We start from the raw sequence: 19,090 nt of genomic DNA, 5'->3' as shown, positions 1-19,090 counted from the left end.
CCGCGTGATTATGTGAAAAAGATCAGTATTTAAAGAGTCATCAGTTGGCAACATAGACACCACACCGCAAGAGTAATCTGGGTTTATTTACAGTACTATTTTATGAAAATGAGTGAGGGCCTAAAAGACGCAAAACTACCGTAACAATTCACAAAATGCTTCCTCAAAAAGTGAGAAGCAGCGCATTAGAACAATTGTAAGACGTGTATAGCCTAAACTCCGTTATAATTAGAGCTCTGGTATGATGAACGTGGTGGCATATTTAGAGGTCTACAGTGAATACAAAGCTGGCATAACAGAGCATCTGCATAAGCAGAGACTGAATATTCAGCGACCGGAAACACATAGAGTTCTGGTAAGTACTGCATTATCAGAAAGGGGGAAATATCAGAGCTTTGATGGAACACAAACTCTGATACAATATAAGCCATGGTGTAAACTGAGAATCTGTAATTAGACGTTTAATCTAATGACAATTCTGCCAAAATGTGTCACCTCCGTGTATGGCACTAAGTGTTCAGGCGAAACCTAAAAATGATTGTGGGCATATCTTGGATATCTCCCTTTCCTTAATGAGTGCCCACATCACACGCAGCATGCCACCAGTAGGTGGGCGAGGTGTCTTCTATTATTTAAATAACCTCGTAGGTAACCTGGAAAAACAGAAGATCGAATCTAATCTTCCCTGGGCCCTTGCACCGTGTTGACTGTGTTGGAATTACCAATGGCCTTGACAAAGAGTACTTCATAAAAAACAAGCACATACAAAGCTAATAGGTCTGCCATCAGGTACCACCCTTTTGCCTTTGTTCAGGCTTGATTTGTTTTATCTGGACTTTTTAAAACTTTATTTGAGGGGAATCTGCCAGACCCTGCCCAAAATATAAAATGAAATAAACAAAATCTAAACCAAAAATTGTTCTTTGTCTCAAAAAGCACACATTGCCATAGAAGCCCTTAGCAATGAAGATGCCTACTTGGTGTGTGGATGTGCTTATTTTGAAAGAGCAGAATGCAATCACTCACAGTGAAAATATCCAATGACTGGAGTGTACTGACTAAGAGTTCCTTTCTGAATGCAGTAACAGGCTGAAGAAAATGTAAAGGACACAACAACAGATCATCGGATGAAGAGGGCTTGCTGAAATCCTCCATACGTACATTGTATAATTCTAGTAAAAATACAAATTCTTGACTAAGGCTAGAAACGTCTTTCAGGATATCGAATAAAGTAAAACACACACAGAAATGTTACCACGATATGATTTCTCCTGTTTTCGATCCGGTTCTACTAATTTCAGAGTTACATCCCAAGCAGAACAGTTTGCAGCAGTGCACAAAAACACTTCAAGACAAACAGGTAATCACTCAGTACCTTATCGATGATGCCATCAATCTTTCCCTCTTCTACCGATTTCTTAATGGTGTGTGCAGTTTCAGCAACAGAGTCCGATATTTTCTTTGTTGCAACGGAGGCAAAGTTCAATAGATAACCTTTTTTAATAAAAACAAACAAAACAATTGAGTTTATTGACCAATGACTAAGGTAAACAGCAAAGTACTCATTAAACACTATCTCAATTACTGTAACTGGGATACCAATGCCTATTCGAATTTAGTTAACCACATTTAAATTCGTGCAGACCCCCAAATCCTTTTTATAATAAAACATGTATTTGGGAGTTTTACATCACACTGCAGGCTCCCTTGCACCACTGCAGCTGCTGAATGGTAAAGCTTAAATACAAGAGAAAAATACATCATTTGAGGGTAGAACGGCTGCAGGTCAGGCCCTGTATGTATAATTCTTCATATGTTTCCCTGGGTAAGAGAACAAGGGCGCATAAGGGAGCATGAGGGCACATGTGCATGCGTCCAGCTCCTCTTTTATGAAGAGTCGCCCAACTGGTGACACTTGTGAGGGATGTGTATGTGTCAGTCTGGGGACAACCCTCTTAACAGAGGGGGCAGTAGAGTAACCATTCTTCAGGAGACAACTTTCCTCCTAAAAATCGATGGTCAAAAAAACGTTATGTGTATATATCTACGGTTTAAGAAGATAATTTAAGTACAGGTGGTCTAGTCTTTTCATATGTCTCGCTATAAAGCGTTCCGCTGTTTTAGGCCCTGCACTGCAAGAAATTGGACACAATGTTCCAGTTGTATGAGTGATTGTTGCTGGATCAGGTGAGAAACAGACTAACCGAAAGCCCCGGCGAGAGAACTGTGGGGTATCATCTTTTCCAGGTATCCATGGTCTATGTTCCAATAGGCCATGTTCCCATACAGCATCCGAGACATAACACTAGACACCCAATTTAAGGCTTTCACAGCTGTCTATCATGATCTTGTGTTTGCATTTTAGGCATAAGCTGGCAGCTGCAACCCAGCAACACGCTTTATAAATAGGCCCAAGTGTATCAAGTTACAAAAAGTCACTAGGGTTCACACTCTCTCTATCCAGTGTAATGTATAAGTATTCACAAAGAATAGAAACAGGACTTGCACTGGGAGTGTTAACGTTGAATAACACTTTTTCATGGATTATACCCATTGAATTTGTTTTTCAAGCAATCCTTCACCACTCATGAATATAATGAGTATGGATTAAAAAACTGGAGCAACCTTTTCTACTTGTGGATTTAACTTTTTCATGAACTTGTTTGAACCTTTAGACTTCATTTGTCATTTGAATGCAGAGCACCGGAGAGTCTTCCTCCAACTGGAGGGAGGTGTGTATTAATGTATAAGTATGCAAGGACTCCCCAAATCAGAAATAACTTCTTGTGCACAGTTTTGGTGTGAGGACCAAGTGAGGTGTCTGGAGGCTAACCCTACATTCCTGACTCTCTCTGAAATGGGGGGTGAAGTGCCCACAATGAGCCAGTTAAATAAAGGCGGTGGGGGGTTGTACTTCCTCCTCCTCCTCCTCGTCCTCCTCCACCAACTCCAACACGCAGAAATGTCAAATTTGCTGAGCTTCTTCATTGGAATCTTTACCTCACCCAATAATGGAAATGGCAAAGACTGTGAAGGTTGCTTACCTCCCGAATAGCTCACCACGCAGATGTGGCTTTCTGTGTTGCAGGAGTATATCTCAAAGCGTATGTGATATTGCTCATGCTCATTAGAGGTCAGGTGTAGCAAGTAAACAACAGTGGAAGTACTCAGCAACATACAATTTTTTAGTTAAACAAAGACAAGAAAGGCAATAAGAAGCAGCTATTAATCACATCTCTTAAGAGTTTTCTAAAAACGCAACTACTAGACACTTATAATGTGGGTATTTCTGGAGCAATTAATCCATGGCCTGCTTTTGTGGTTTTTTTTAATGCTTGACAGAAAAACAGCAGCAGTCTTCTAGAGTTCAAGGACATTTTCAAAAATGGCTACCAGCTAGTGAGTGCTGTATATAGTTGAATGGTAAAAATGCCAACACAAGGCTTGGGAAAGTTGAGTAGCTGGGGCATTACTCAAGCAAGTGTTGCAATCTTTAGTTGCATACCCCCAATATGGTTGGGTAGGAAAGCATCATCCGTTCACTTATTGGCTACTATTTTTGTGAAAGTGGGTAATTTCATAGATGGCAAGTAGGGGAATGTTAGTGAGTAGATTTATATGTTTGCTTTGAAGACAGAAGGCTGGGTGACAGGAAAATAACGCAAAGGGTATATAAACAAGCACGAACTGAAGCAGCTCCTTGAATCAATGTCAAAATCTAAATATTTGACCTGATCAGGAAGTTGTTTTGTTTCTATCAAACAGAACAACTGATCTATCTGGATTCTATTGCACATTGAATATGTGCTTCTATGATGGGGCTGCCATTGAGCAGACCGCTAGGTTTGTAGCAGAGAGTGTCAGCAGGATATGGTGCCCCAAACTACCCTCGAGTGCACTGCTTATACAAGCACCCTCCCACCACGGACTATTAAAAAGGAGTTTTGTGACGTAATTTAAATGAGCACTCCTTATTCAAAAGATGAAATATGTATGGGGCCTTCAGTCACGAGCTGGCTATATGGATAGCAGCCAAGAAGGATAATTGCGCCAGTTGTTCATAAAATGGTTATGTGCAACCACCCAGAGCTCAATTGTTGAAGGAGCACACTGTGTTCTGGAAGGGCATGACGTTCCCAGAGTTACCTTGGTTAACACAGAATGATTACTTAACGAGGCTTGTGTTCAGGGCTCTTATGGATGTCGGCAGACCAGGTTTATTGTTCAGATGTGAGACAACAGTGTTCCTGGATGAAGGACCCAACCCTCAGATGGTTTTGCCACTATGCTTCTTTTGGTTGACTCTGGTTTGGGTGTTTCTTTGTCCTATCAAACAAAGGTTGTACCAACGTCTGCAGGTGATTGGGGCAATTACTACCAAAGCCTTTGTCTACAGTACTATGCACCTTGAGTTTGATCTTTTGATTCGCTGTTGATCCAGAGAGTTCTCTCGAGGCCAGAGTAATGGTTGATGATTTCTATAGGTTGAGGCAGAGTCTTGCAGATTAACTGTATATCCTGCAGATCTCTATAATTTTTCATACGTGCCATGACAGAGATTATGCTGCAGCATTCTAGGCATAACAGAACCTAAACCCATATGTGGTTGATACAGGTGCCGATCTGGAAAAGCCAGAAAAATCCTACTTAGCAACATAATGGTGGTCCTCTGATGAATGAAGAAAAGCTTGAACAAAAGCCCACACATTTATCTGTTGAAGCGAGGGAGCAATCTAGATGACTGTGATAATCACTGTACATCTGGGTCATTCGACATACACTCCTCTTCTTCATCTGTCGGAAAATATCTCTCATGAATGTGATGTAACAATTGCTGTGTTTTTTTATAACCTGTTTTTGTGTTGTGATTGGAATAGATTTTAAAGTAGCTCTATTTATGTGCTTACCGCTCTCCTCTCTTAAGTATGGCATGACTCCATAGGATCACCTAAGAAAGAACGGATTGTTGTAGTGGTTCCAAACATGAATTATCCACCCTATGTCCAGGAGATTTGGTTTTGCCATCTGTAGTGCTGCTGTAACGATTACATGCACTTTATTTTGATTATCCGTTCTTGTGCTGCTATGGCTTATAGATTTTAAAGCTGTTCTATTTGTGTGATGCATTGCTTGCCTCTTTAATGGTTTTATTTGAAATGGAATACAAATATTTGACTGATTGTAAGTGATAGACTTGTGTAATAGCTCCGTATTGTCACTCAGCCAGATATGCAGCTGGAGGTCATATGGAATTTCACTTGATAATGTGCAATTAACTGTGCCACATGCACATAATTCTGTTTGACCTCATTAGAACGGCACTTTCTTAACATGCTTATTCTCAGCCAAATGAGAAGACCCACCTCAAAAAATAAAGTCTAAGATCTCACCCCTTTCACACTTTCTAATGTGAGGGAAGCAGGCCTCGGAAAAAGAGGTTGTAGAAGGACTCGATGGTGGTTTCCAGCCATGAACTTTTCAGGCAATTTTAAGGCTCTCTAGTGGACTTAAAAAAATAAAACTCCTAAACAGAGAAGTCACATTAAGTGGAAGAAAGGCTTTATATTTCAATCGATGCAGAGTACTTTTTTACAATTAATCACTAAATGGACGTCAGATTACACTACACAGCAGATCTCAAATTCACTATTGTGGGCTTCTTATAAATAAACTTGTAAAAACTCTATCTTTCTTCTTCATTAAAGAGTGCTGTGTGGTGTCAAAGCCAGTTATAATGCAGCGAGCATTGTTTATAACTAAGAGATCCGACACAAGGACTACCCAGCAAGGTCCTCTTCTACTCTTGCAGCGTTACCTTCTACACTTACAGCATTACCGAGCACTAAAGAATGGAAAGCCATTTTAACAATTTTCCAACGTCACAGTACACTGTGCTAGATAGACTTTTTTAAAGTAAAATAATTGAAAACACAATGATTAAAACTTTGATTTAAAATAAATAAATACATGATTTTGGTCTCTAACCGGATACCTTTACTTGTCAGAGTCCCTATCTACATTTATGGATACAACTTAACAGTCTAGTGACATTTTCTCACGGAACTCTCAAACAGTTTAAGCCATCTTTAACTTGGCCTCTCTAAGTGACATGCGGCATGAAGCACGCCTTAGTAGTTACATCCTGAAGCAATCTGAGAGTTGCGACACTTAGTTGATCTTGCCAGATATTTAACAAAGTGGATGATTTTCCTGCAGTAATATGCGCTTGATTATAGGTAGGGCTCTCGGTTTTATGGTATTTATATTTTTGTCATTTCCGTCTGTATTTATCCATATTTATTTTTTGCTAATTTTACCAGTATATATCCATATTTATTTGAGGTTTTGTGAAAAATGAAGCTGAAATATCTATATTTCTGCATTTATTTAATCAGTTAACGTACACTCGTGCCTGAACGCCTGACAGGTTGCAATGATATATACACACTCAGATGATAAAATATGCACTTATAAGAAATCATGCACATGTTAGTATCAAGGTTGTAGAAATCTGCTGCTGTCTAAGGCTCTTTATTAAATTTCCTTTATTTTTTTAATCACCTTGCCTGTCAATCCGCACAGCTATTGGCCTGGCAGTCATGCCTGATATAATTTAGAATCACTCAAACAACCCAATTTCCGTTTTTATCCACATTTAAAAATAAATACAGACAGGAAAATAATTGGTTTTCTGTCTGTATTTATCTGTAAAAATCAGTAGAAACGGAAAACCGGGAGCATTAATTATAGGCCACTCCTCCGACGTTACAGTCTCGTGACTGGGTAAGTATGCATAGTATACACTCCCACGTTTGCCGCTGGATGATGCTTACCAAATGACTAACTATAGTTGCAAAAGAAAGTGTTACTCGCATACGATTACTTACAAGTGAGGTTTCACAAGAAAAAGTACATTTTTATGCCAGGCCACATACAGACCTCTTTTTTTTTAAGCAGGAAACTTTCATTCACCCACCAACCTCATACAATAATCAGAGGCAGGCAAATCAGTGTCTCAGGTAGCATGCTTCCTGCACAAACGTATTTATTGTTGGTCATCATAAATGATAATGAGGCACCTGCAAACTTAAAGCAAGATGCCTCACATACAACAAATATACAAACAAATATGAGCATGTATCAACAGCGTTAATAGACAAGGCACTCTAATTATGCGCACAGCATATAATAAACTCTAGCTGACAATAATTAAACACTTAAAAAACGACGTCATCTTCCATCTGCTTTTCTGGAATGAGAGCTAACCAACACCCAGTAAATGTACGACATACTAATACAGCTAAAGTGCCCTGTGCTACAAACATACAAAGGTTTTAATATTCACCATCGCGCCCACATACCTGCACCCTGATTTTAATATTCACCATCGCGCCCACATACCTGCATTGTAATTGTGCCCCCCACCGCTTGTAGAGCGGATTACATCCTTATCTTACTGCCACTCGAGGCGCCTCGCCGCCATCTTGGGGGTGTTTGAGATCTTGATCGTGTTACTTGCCTGAGCGCTCTAGTGCTCTGTTTTGACATCAGGTGAGCCTCTATTTAAAGCTCACACCTCCCGCGCAGCGGGGACGCGCAGCGGAAGCGCCTGACTCGCGCCTGAGTCAAGCCAGAGTCTGCCCGTCTGCGCCCGTCAGCGCTAAGGAGGCGGTAAGAGGCGGGAGACTCTGACCAACCTTCTATCTGCCTACGCGTAACTTCTAGATTCAGGTATGTCTCGTGATTTCTTGCTATCTTTTCAAGGGCTTCAAGTCCCTTGTAATTGTTCGATACTTCCGCAAAGTTGGCATGGCCCTGTTTGCTGCACCCACTGTCACAAGACATTAAGTCCTGAACGATCTACAGAGACACCCATTGACGCTATTTCTGTGCGGGGTGGTCTAATTAATGCACGTTCCTTAGTGAAAAATGCTCAGAATATTCACAATCTTATTACTGAATCACACCTGGATTGGCTTTTGGTTACAGAAACCTGGTTAAAGCCGTGGTGTAATCCTGCCCTAGCCATAGCCTTGCCTCATGATTTTCTTATCCAGCGTGTGGACAGACATGAACAACGGGGAGGGGGTCTTGCAATTATTTATCGAAACATCTATAAATGCTCCATTGAAGAACTGTTGGAAATAAAAGAGGCAGAAGCACTAGCTTTCTCCTTGGCAATCCATGACTCCTTTGTTTTCTCTGGGGTTCTTATTTATCGCCCCCCGGGTCCTCCCACAAAATTTCTAGACTCTGTAGGCGATGTGTTGACTGATTTAACACTCAGGTTTTCTAATTTCTCTGTACTGGGTGATCTCAACCTGCATCTTGAGTCCCCAAATGATCCTGGGGTTAGTGGTTTCTTGGACACAATTGAAGTGTTGGGCCTTACTCTTGTGAACCAGGAACCTACCCACCAGGCAGGACATTTATTAGATTGTATTTGTTCTAATTACCCCAGTTTGACAGCTAAACCCCCTTGTCCTCAGGTATGGACAGATCACTTTTTAATCCCTTTTAATATAGTTGGGATTTTGAAACCCTCTATAAATCCCTTAAAGTGTAATGATAAATCTCATATTAAAACTACTCCGGATTGGAAGTTACTAGCCAGCAGACCTGACATCGTTGAGAAACTTAAGACTAGTTTACCAGTCCTAGTCGACTGTACCTCCATAGACAATCAGACTTTTTGTGACTGGATTGCTGGAGCGGGCATGTTGTTAAAACCATCCAGAAATGAGAATTTCAAACCCAGGAAGGCAAAAAAGAATGCCCCCTGGTTTTCAACCACCCTTAAGCTTGAACTAGGCGAAGTGAAACTATTGGAACGGAGGTGGCGTCGAAATTATGACACCGCGGCACGTAACATCTATATAGCAGCGAGACGGAAGTACCATGTAGGAATAAAATCAGCAAAAAAAACATACTATCTGCAGGCCATATCTATGGCAGGCCAGGAACAAAAAGCAATCTTTAAGATTGTTAAGGATTTTATGAATCCTTCAGCTCTATCGCAAGCGATTCCTCCATCGCAAGACCTTTGTAATGCGATATCTGATTATTTTGACAATAAAATTCTGGCCATCACAAAAAAAATTCCATCGGGAGCTACCGCAACGATGGATGTTGAACAGATAGCGAAGATGATATCTTCCCCCTGCTTTGATGACTTTGCCCCAGTATCCCTGGAGGACACTGACAAAGCGATCTCAGCCAGCAAATCGGGTTCCCCCTTTGATCCCTGTCCCCCCTCGGTGTTGCATCTCTTAATGGAGATGGTTAATCCAATGATTAACAAGATCATCAATTCCTCTTTAGCTACGGCAAATATCCCTAATGATTGGAAACTTGCAGCTGTTAAGCCGCTCCAAAAAAAGGCCCTGGCCGATCCTACTACCCTTTCCAACCTACGCCCGATTTCCTGGTTACCCATTCTTTTCAAGCTGACTGAAAAGTTTGTCAACAGTCAACTGACGAACTTTTTGGAGAAGAATAACGTTCTCCATCCTAATCAGTCAGGATTTCGGTTAGAACACTCTACCGAATCAGCCCTTTTATACACCACAGAAACATTAAGGGCAGCAATGGACCAAGGAAAGAAGGCCGTCCTTATCCTACTTGACCTGTCGGCAGCCTTCGATACGGTCTTTCATAACATCTTAGTGGACCGGTTGGCTGCCGCGGGGGTAGGAGGACAGGTGTTGGCCTGGTGTAGGAATTTCCTTACCAACAGACGCCAAATAACAGTATTAGGACCATATCAATCTGAGGCAAAAAACGTCAGCTCAGGGGTGCCGCAGGGCTCTAGCTTGAGCCCTGTTCTTTTCAATCTATATATGGTACCACTGATGAAACTGATCGCGTCATTCAAGATCAGTTCTATTTCATATGCTGACGATACCCAATTGATATTGGTGTTGGATAAGGAGCGTCCAGGTGCCGAGGAAGACCTTAAGGACTGCCTTGCAGCAATTTTTAAATGGATGACCAACAACCATTTAAAGTGCAACGCCGGAAAAACCGAGATCCTACCTATAGGGAATTACAATCTTTTTTCTCCAACAGCATGCTGGCCAACGGATGCTGAAGTGCCCCCCAATACAATTGCATTTGCTCGCAATTTGGGCACGAAATTTGACAACCATCTATCTTTTAAACCCCAGGCTGTAGCAGTTGCAGGTACGTGCTTTCAAATTATAAAGGCACTAAGGAAGTTTTTTGATCTTCTTCCACTATCGGCGAGGAAAACAGTCGCAGTGGCCTTAATAAGTTCTAGGCTGGACTATTGTAATGGACTATACGTTGGAGCTAATAAAACTGTTCTCCACAAATTACAGATGGTCCAAAACGCGGCAGCCCGCCTTGTACTGAGTCTGCCCCGCAAATCGTCAGCCTCAGCAGCCCTAAACACCCTCCATTGGCTGCCAATTGGTAAAAGAATCTTGTTTAAACTTCTTTTAATTACCTTTAGGGCATTTCACCAACGAGGCCCAACCTATTTATACAATGGGTTTAAAAGATATTTTCCAGCGCGTTGTCTGAGATCTGCTAGCCAGAATTTACTTACTCCACCTTATTTCAAGCTAGCCACAAAGGGTGGTAAATCCCTTTTTAGGTCTCGCCTGTCGATGCGCATGCGCATCGAGCTTGCGAGACTATTGGGGCTTAAACAGTCTTTAACCAACTTGCAAGGAATCGTGGCGATTCCTTGCAGTGCCCGTGAAATTCAAGCTTAATGCGCATGTGCATTGAGCTTAAAAGCGCGTGCACATGCCCCCAGCCGCCTGCTTGCATGTATTTTCCCTCAGCCGCACTCCTCCCACACCCCCGCTCCGCCCCCTCCCCTGCCTGCCGTGTCGCATTTCTTCAGTTCCCTTAGCCGCACTCCAGGCCCCTGCTGCTTTCACACCCTCATGCCGCTCTCCCCGCTCCGCCCCCTCCCCTGCCCGCCGTGTCGCATTCATCCCCCCTCCCCTTCTCTGCCTTCCCTCCGTCTTCCCTCCCACAGGCAACAAGAGGCTACTTCACGACGCGCGTCCACATCACAGCCATCAGCCTCCCTCCCGCGGGCAGCTTGGCCTCAGGTATTCACCCCAGCGCGACTTCTCCTCCCCCCTAATTACATGCCTGCTGTTTACTTCTTTCACGGCAGCTCTCTCGCACATCAAAGGCTGCCCCCCACGCCTCGCAACAGACTTCATTGGAATGCGCTCCATGCATTCTCCCCTCCCTTTCAGCCTCTTTCCCAGCTCCAAGCCGGACCCTCCTTTCTCACCTCCTCTTTCTTTATTTACAGGGAGAACTTGTATTTTTCCCCGAGGCAACCAGTTCTGACACACACCAACTTAGAGCTTGACTTGTACTGACGCTGTCACCCCAGCAGACATGCAAGCATCAGACATCCACAAGCATCAGACATATATATTCACCCACTCTGCTTCAGTCACCCACTCTGCTTCAGTCACCCACTCTGCTTCAGTCACCCACTCTGCTTCAGTCACCCACTCTGCTTCAGTCACCCACTCTGCTTCAGTCACCCACTCTGCACCTTTCACCCACTCTGCACCTTTCACCCACTCTGCACCTTTCACCCACTCTGCACCTTTCACCCACTCTGCACCTTTCACCCACTCTGCACCTTTCACCCACTCTGCACCTTTCGCCCACTCTGCACCTTTCGCCCACTCTGCACCTTTCGCCCACTCTGCACCTTTCGCCCACTCTGCACCTTTCGCCCACTCTGCACCTTTCGCCCACTCTGCACCTTTCGCCCACTCTGTACCTTTCGCCCACTCTGTACCTTTCGCCCACTCTGTACCTTTCGCCCACTCTGTACCTTTCGCCCACTCTGTACCTTTCACCCACTCTGTACCTTTCACCCGCTCTGTACCTTTCACCCGCTCTGTACCTTTCACCCGCTCTGTACCTTTCACCCGCTCTGTACCTTTCACCCGCTCTGTACCTTTCACCCGCTCTGTACCTTTCACCCACTCTGTACCTTTCACCCACTCTGTACCTTTCACCCACTCTGTACCTTTCACCCACTCTGTACCTTTCACCCACTCTGTACCTTTCACCCACTCTGTACCTTTCACCCACTCTGTACCTTTCACCCACTACCTTTCACCCACTCTGTACCTTTCACCCACTCTGTACCTTTCACCCACTCACCCATCCACAAGCGTCAGACATCCACAAGCATCACAAGCAGCAGACATCCACAAGCAACAGACATCCACAAGCAACAGACATCCACAAGCAACAGACATCCACAAGCAACAGACATCCACAAGCAACAGACATCCACAAGCAACAGACATCCACAAGCAACAAACATCCACAAGCAACAAACATCCACAAGCATCAGACATCCACAAGCATCACAAGCAGCAGACATCCACAAGCATCAGGCTTCCACAAGCGTCATACATCCACAAGCATCACAAGCTGCAGACATACACAAGCAACAGACATCCACAAGCAGCAGACATCCACAAGCATCAGACATCCACAAGCATCACAACCAGCAGACATCCACAAGCATCAGACATACACAAGCAACAGACATCCACAAGCATCAGACATCCACAAGCATCACAAGCATCAGACATCTACAAGCATCAGACATCCACAAGCATCACAAGCATCAGACATCCACAAGCATCAGGCATCCACAAGCGTCATACATCCACAAGCATCACAAGCTGCAGACATACACAAGCAACAGACATCCACAAGCAACAGACATCCACAAGCATCAGACATGCAGCAAACACACTCACTGACGCTCACACACCCTCACACACCGTCACACACCCTCAGCTTCACTCACCCTCACTCACCCTCAACCCCTCAATCACTCTCACCCTCACTCACCCTCAACCCCTCACCCTCACCCTCACTCACCCTCAAACCCTCACTCACCCTCAACCCCTCACCCTCACTCACCCTCAACCCCTCACCCTCACTCACCCTCAACCCCTCACCCTCACTCACCCTCAACCCCTCAACCTCACTCACCCTCAACGCCTCACCCTCACTCACCTTCACTCACACTCACCCTCACTCACCCTCACCCTCACTCACCTCACTCACCCTCACTCACCCTCACCCTCACTCACCCTCACTCACCCTCACCCTCACTCACCCTCACCCTCACTCACCCTCACCCTCACTCACCCTCACCCTCACTCACCCTCAACCCCTCACCCTCAACCCCTCACTCACCCTCACTCACACTCACTCACCCTCACTCACCCTCACTCACCCTCACTCACCCTCACTCACCCTCACTCACCCTCACTCACCCTCACCCTCACTCACCCTCACTCACCCTCACCCTCACTCACCCTCACCCTCACTCACCCTCACTCACCCTCACCCTCACTCACCCTCACTCACCCTCACCCTCACCCTCACTCACCCTCACCCACCCTCAACCCCTCACCCTCACTCACCCTCACTCACCCTCACTCACACTCACTCACACTCACTCACACTCACTCACACACACTCACTCACACTCACTCACACTCACTCACACTCACTCACCCTCACCCTCACTCACCCACACTCACCCTCACTCACCCACACTCACCCTCACCCTCAGTCTCACTCACCCTCACCCTCACTCACCCACACTCACCCTCACTCACCCACACTCACCCTCACCCTCAGTCACCCTCAATGCCTCACCCTCACTCACCCTCAACGCCTCACCCTCACTCACACTCAACCCCTCACCCTCACCCTCACTCACCCTCAACCCTTCACCCTCAACCCCTCACTCACCCTCACTCTCACTCACCCTCACTCACCCTCAACCCCTCAGCCTCACCCTCACTCACCCTCACCCTCAACTCCTCACCCTCACTCACCCTCACCCTCAACACCTCACCCTCACTCACCCTCAACACCTCACCCTCACCCTCACTCACCCTCAACCCCTCACCCTCAACACCTCACCCTCACTCACCCTCACCCTCACTCACCCTCAACCCCTCACCCTCAACGCCTCACCCTCAACGCCTCACCCTCAACCCCTCACCCTCAACCCCTCACCCTCACTCACCCTCACAACACATATTGTGTTACAATAGGTGTCACATTTGCGAAAGATAAAACTATTGGCATTGTAAATAACAAAGCTATTAATTCGCAATTTTAAAAACAAGCACATACATAAAAAATGTGTCCTTTACAATACCAATAGCTCAAACTTTCCTAATGCGAGACATATTGCATTGCTGTGCTTCTCTCCCCTGCTGCACTCTCCTGCTCTCTAGAGATGTAGCATAACGACCAGAGCTGCCATATAAGTCACGTACATACAAAACATGTTGCATTCCAAATGCTATAGGTGTCACATTCGCGAAAGTTATAACTATTGGCATTGTAAATGACAAAGCCATCAATTTAGCAATTTTAACAACGAAAAAATAAATAAAATATGTCATTTACAAGACCAATAACTACAACTTTTCTAATGCGAGACCTATTGCATTCCAACCCCACTCATCCACGCAACGCCACTCACACACGCAACGCCACTCACACACGCAACGCCACTCACACACGCAACGCCACTCACACACGCAATGCCACTCACACACGCAACGCCACTCACACACGCAACGCCACTCACACACGCAACGCCACTCACACACGCAACGCCACTCACACACGCAACGCCACTCACACACCCAACACCACTCACACACGCAACGCCACTCACACATGCCACTCATCCACGCAACGCCACTCATCCACGCAACGCCACTCATCCACGCAACGCCACTCATCCACGCAACGCCACTCATCCACGCAACGCCACTCATCCACGCAACGCCACTCATCCACGCAACGCCACTCATCCATTTGCAAAACGAAAAATGTCAAACTCTTCTATTGCGAGACCTATTGCATTTTCTAAAAGTCACTTTCCCTGCTAATATAATTTTCTCCATGTATATTGATGAACATTGACACTACGTGTGGATAATCGCTGAGCATTGTAGCTTCACTTGAAGTAGGAACACAGCTATTAATTTAGTAATTCATCACTCGAAGATCCAGTCCCGGAACAGTACGTTGATGTCAGATAATGTCTTTATACAGCAATTAAGCAATGATGTCTGCTGAATGGGTATTTCAGAGGCAATGAAACGCTGCCAAGGATGATTAAGCAGCAAGTGCAGCTGACGTGTTAAATCAGCATTTAAAGATGTTAGGTTTCAATCTGTTGCAATAGAGTAAACATGCCAGCTATAATTCGATGAGCCACTTCACATAGGATGGACAGACAGATAAATAAATATATACATATATATAGATAGATAGATAGATAGATAGATAGATAGATAGATAGATAGATAGATAGATAGATAGATAGATAGATAGATAGATAGATAGATAGATAGATAGACAGACAGACACGCAGGTGGTACGGTAGGTATTCAGAAAGATAGAGCTGAATGGAAGGATAAGTGGAAGGCTGTATGGACAGGTTCGTATTGGATGCTGGTGGCTTTCAGCTCCCTCTGCTTCATCAAACTATTATACTCGTACTAAAACAACATGTGTTTACCCTTTCACCGCCTCCAACAACAACCTCTTCTTCCTTCAAGCACCTGCAAAATATGGTCTTTAATAGGCTCACTCACAACCCAACAACCAACAGCAGATCAATGATTGACCTTGATTTAAGCAGTAAGCCATGTGGTTCCAAATCTGATGGGGTCTATATTGTGTGCCTGCACTATACTCTTTGTGTGGAGACGTCCTCCGACATGTTATCTTTCCAAAGTCAAACAACCCATCATTATGCCAGGCCCAAACCAAAGAATAAAAAATATAGCAATGTGTGTCCCTATCTGTTCTAAACATATTAAGAGCTTTATAGTTGGTAGTGAAACTATACAAGTGTTTAATTTAGGGTTGATGACGTGTCAATTATTTTCTTGTTCTTGAAATTTATTTAATTCAGAGGGCATCTTGGAGATGGATGAATACCATGTGTCGACATCATTAGTTCAGATTTTGAAAATACATGGGGGTAAATTTCGAAACAATATGAAGCTCAAGTGTGTTTACTTATCAAATTTTTATTTTAATAAGTTAAAGAAATGCATCCATTAAAATATAAAACCTTAACACAGTAAAGTAATTTACATTTCTAATGGCTAATTGAACAAACTCAGCTTCAGTCACCCACTCTGCTTCAGTCAACCACTCTGCTTCAGTCGCCCACTCTGCTTCAGTCGCCCACTCTGCTTCAGTCGCCCACTCTGCTTCAGTCGCCCACTCTGCTTCAGTCGCCCACTCTGCTTCAGTCGCCCACTCTGCTTCAGTCGCCCACTCTGCTTCAGTCGCCCACTCTGCTTCAGTCGCCCACTCTGCATCAGTCGCCCACTAAGCATCTTTCGCCCACTAAGCATCTTTCGCCCACTCTGCATCTTTAGCCCACTCTGCATCTTTAGCCCACTCTGCATCTTTAGCCCACTCTGCATCTTTAGCCCACTCTGCATCTTTAGCCCACTCTGCTTCAGTCACCCACTCTGCTTCAGTCACCCACTCTGCTTCAGTCACCCACTCTGCTTCAGTCACCCACTCTGCTTCAGTCACCCACTCTGCTTCAGTCACCCACTCTGCTTCAGTCACCCACTCTGCTTCAGTCACCCACTCTGCTTCAGTCACCCACTCTGCTTCAGTCACCCACTCTGCATCATTCACCCACTCTGCTTCAGTCACCCACTCTGCATCATTCACCCACTCTGCATCATTCACCCACTCTGCATCATTCACCCACTCTGCATCATTCACCCACTCTGCATCATTCACCCACTCTGCATCATTCACCCACTCTGCATCATTCACCCACTCTGCAAATTGATGAATGTTATACCATTTTCATAGACATAAACAACTTTTAGGACGGAAAAAAAAGGGTGTCTACGGAGTAGTGCATCAGATACGTTACACACAAAATATACTTCCCAAAAGTGAGCTACAGCATGCAAGGATGTTGATCAGGCTTCAGGCCAAAAAGCAAAAAACATTCGTACAATATTACACCAACAAAACAAAGAGAAATATGTGGCAGGAAGCGAGGACGAGGATGTACAAACACAAAAGTGAAACAGCCAACTTTTGATTGGGGCAATAAACAAGCACTATTCATCCGGGGAATGGGACGGATTAAACACAATGGTCAAGAGTTACACAAAAAGCCGTACGCATATAACAATAGCAGTTATTCACACGGAATTACATCAAATATAAGAAACATATTACGCAACTTGGATTCAGCGCTAACAGCATCAATAAACATTACATAGGTCTCTTAGCTTCACAAAACAAATGTGAGCTACAGCATGCAATGATGTTTATCAGGCTTCAGGTCACAAAACAAAAATTATTCGGACAAGATAACACCAACAAAACAACGAAGAAATTTCTGGCAGGAAGCGAGGACGAGGATGTACAAACACAAATGTGAAACAGCCTACTTTTTATTGGGGGAATAAATAAACATTATTCACCCGGGGAATGGGACGGATTAAACACAATTGTCAAGAGTTACACAAAAAGCCGTACGCATATAACACGAGCATTTCTTCACACGAAATTACATCCAATATACAAAAAAATAAATGTACCCTACTCTACAGTAATGTGGACTTAAGTCAAAATTCTGATAGCAACATGGAGAAAGCATATATAACAAGACAATATTGCTTTAAAAATACATCGTAACACAAAGCGGAGACATTGCATTAATTATTAAAGAAGAGGAAGTATCACAAACCACAGCACAAAATTTACATACACATCAAAATAAAAAGCTATACAAACATACATTTAATAATAACTGAAATAACAGAACGTAGAGATGAAACAATATAAATTATTCACGCAGATATACAACATACTACACAATTACACACAAAAAAAAAACTGCTCTAATTATTAACACAACTACTGACCAAAAGCAACCATTTTATAAATTAGATCTGAACAATAGGATACAATGCATTACATACATAAAGAGCCGACAATTCAAAATAAACATCCTTCGTTGCAAAACAAAGACACTACTATGCCAATAAAACTAATAGGAAACAACAAATCGAATAATTCATAACACTATACACACACAAAACAAACAACAAATAACAACTTACCTGTCGAACGATGCACGGAACAGACAACGAAGCCAACACTCCTTACACGGGACCCGCTTGCAACAATATGGGGATTTCCAATTAGACGCGAGTAAATTGTTACGCAACGTGAGAGGATTTTGAAATCTCATTGGCTGACACGGACGTCAATCAAAATAGTACGGGATTCAAAATAAAAACTAGAACGCAATAACTAAAATACTTTAATATAATTATGGGACAGTCACACAAGCACACACACCACAATCACACAAATACACAACACACAAACACCCTCACACACCCTCACCCTCACACACCCTCACTCACACCCACCCTCACCCCCCCCCCACCCTTACAACACACTCACCCTCACTAACCCTCACACACCCTCACACACCCTCACACTCACACACCCTCACCCACCACCACCCTCACTCACACACCTTCACACCCTCAACCTCACACATCCTCACTCACCCTCACACCCTCACACACCCTCTCACCCTCATGACCTCAACCACACACCCTCACATGCCCCCACCCTCGCACACCCCCACCCTCACACACACCCGCCCTCACACACTCTCACACATCCTCACACACCCACACACATTCTCAATAAGCCTCACACCCTCACCCTCGCCCACCCTCACCCTCAGCCTCACTCACCCTCAGCCTCACTCACCCTCAACCCCTCACCCTCAATAACCCTCACCCTCACTCACCCTCAACCCCTCACCCCCTCACCCTCACCCTCACTCTCACCCTCACTCACCCTCAAACCCTCACCCTCACTCACCCTCAACCCCCCACCCTCACTCACCCTCAACCCCTCACCCTCACTCACCCTCACTCACCCTCACTCACCCTCACTCACCCTCACTCACCCTCACCCACCCTCACCCTCACCCACACTCACCCTC

The 19,090-nt window shown here is 44.4% G+C and overlaps 1 protein-coding gene across 2 annotated transcripts in view; it reads right to left on the bottom strand.

Moving 5' to 3' along the window:
• Positions 1-19,090, bottom strand: part of SYAP1 (synapse associated protein 1) — a 202,623-nt gene that overhangs the window by 117,485 nt on the left and 66,048 nt on the right. For both annotated transcript variants that reach the window (XM_078657670.1, XM_078657671.1), the window contains exon 2: positions 1,376-1,494. In XM_078657670.1, coding sequence (XP_078513796.1) covers positions 1,376-1,494 — 119 coding nt within the window. The remainder of the gene's footprint in view (positions 1-1,375; positions 1,495-19,090) is intronic.

This window comes from Lissotriton helveticus, chromosome 8 (assembly GCF_964261635.1).
Source record: "Lissotriton helveticus chromosome 8, aLisHel1.1, whole genome shotgun sequence".
In the NCBI taxonomy this organism is placed as follows: domain Eukaryota; kingdom Metazoa; phylum Chordata; class Amphibia; order Caudata; family Salamandridae; genus Lissotriton; species Lissotriton helveticus.
The sequence above is the reverse complement of the archived record's forward strand: the minus strand, read 5'-3'. Positions and strand labels throughout refer to the sequence as shown.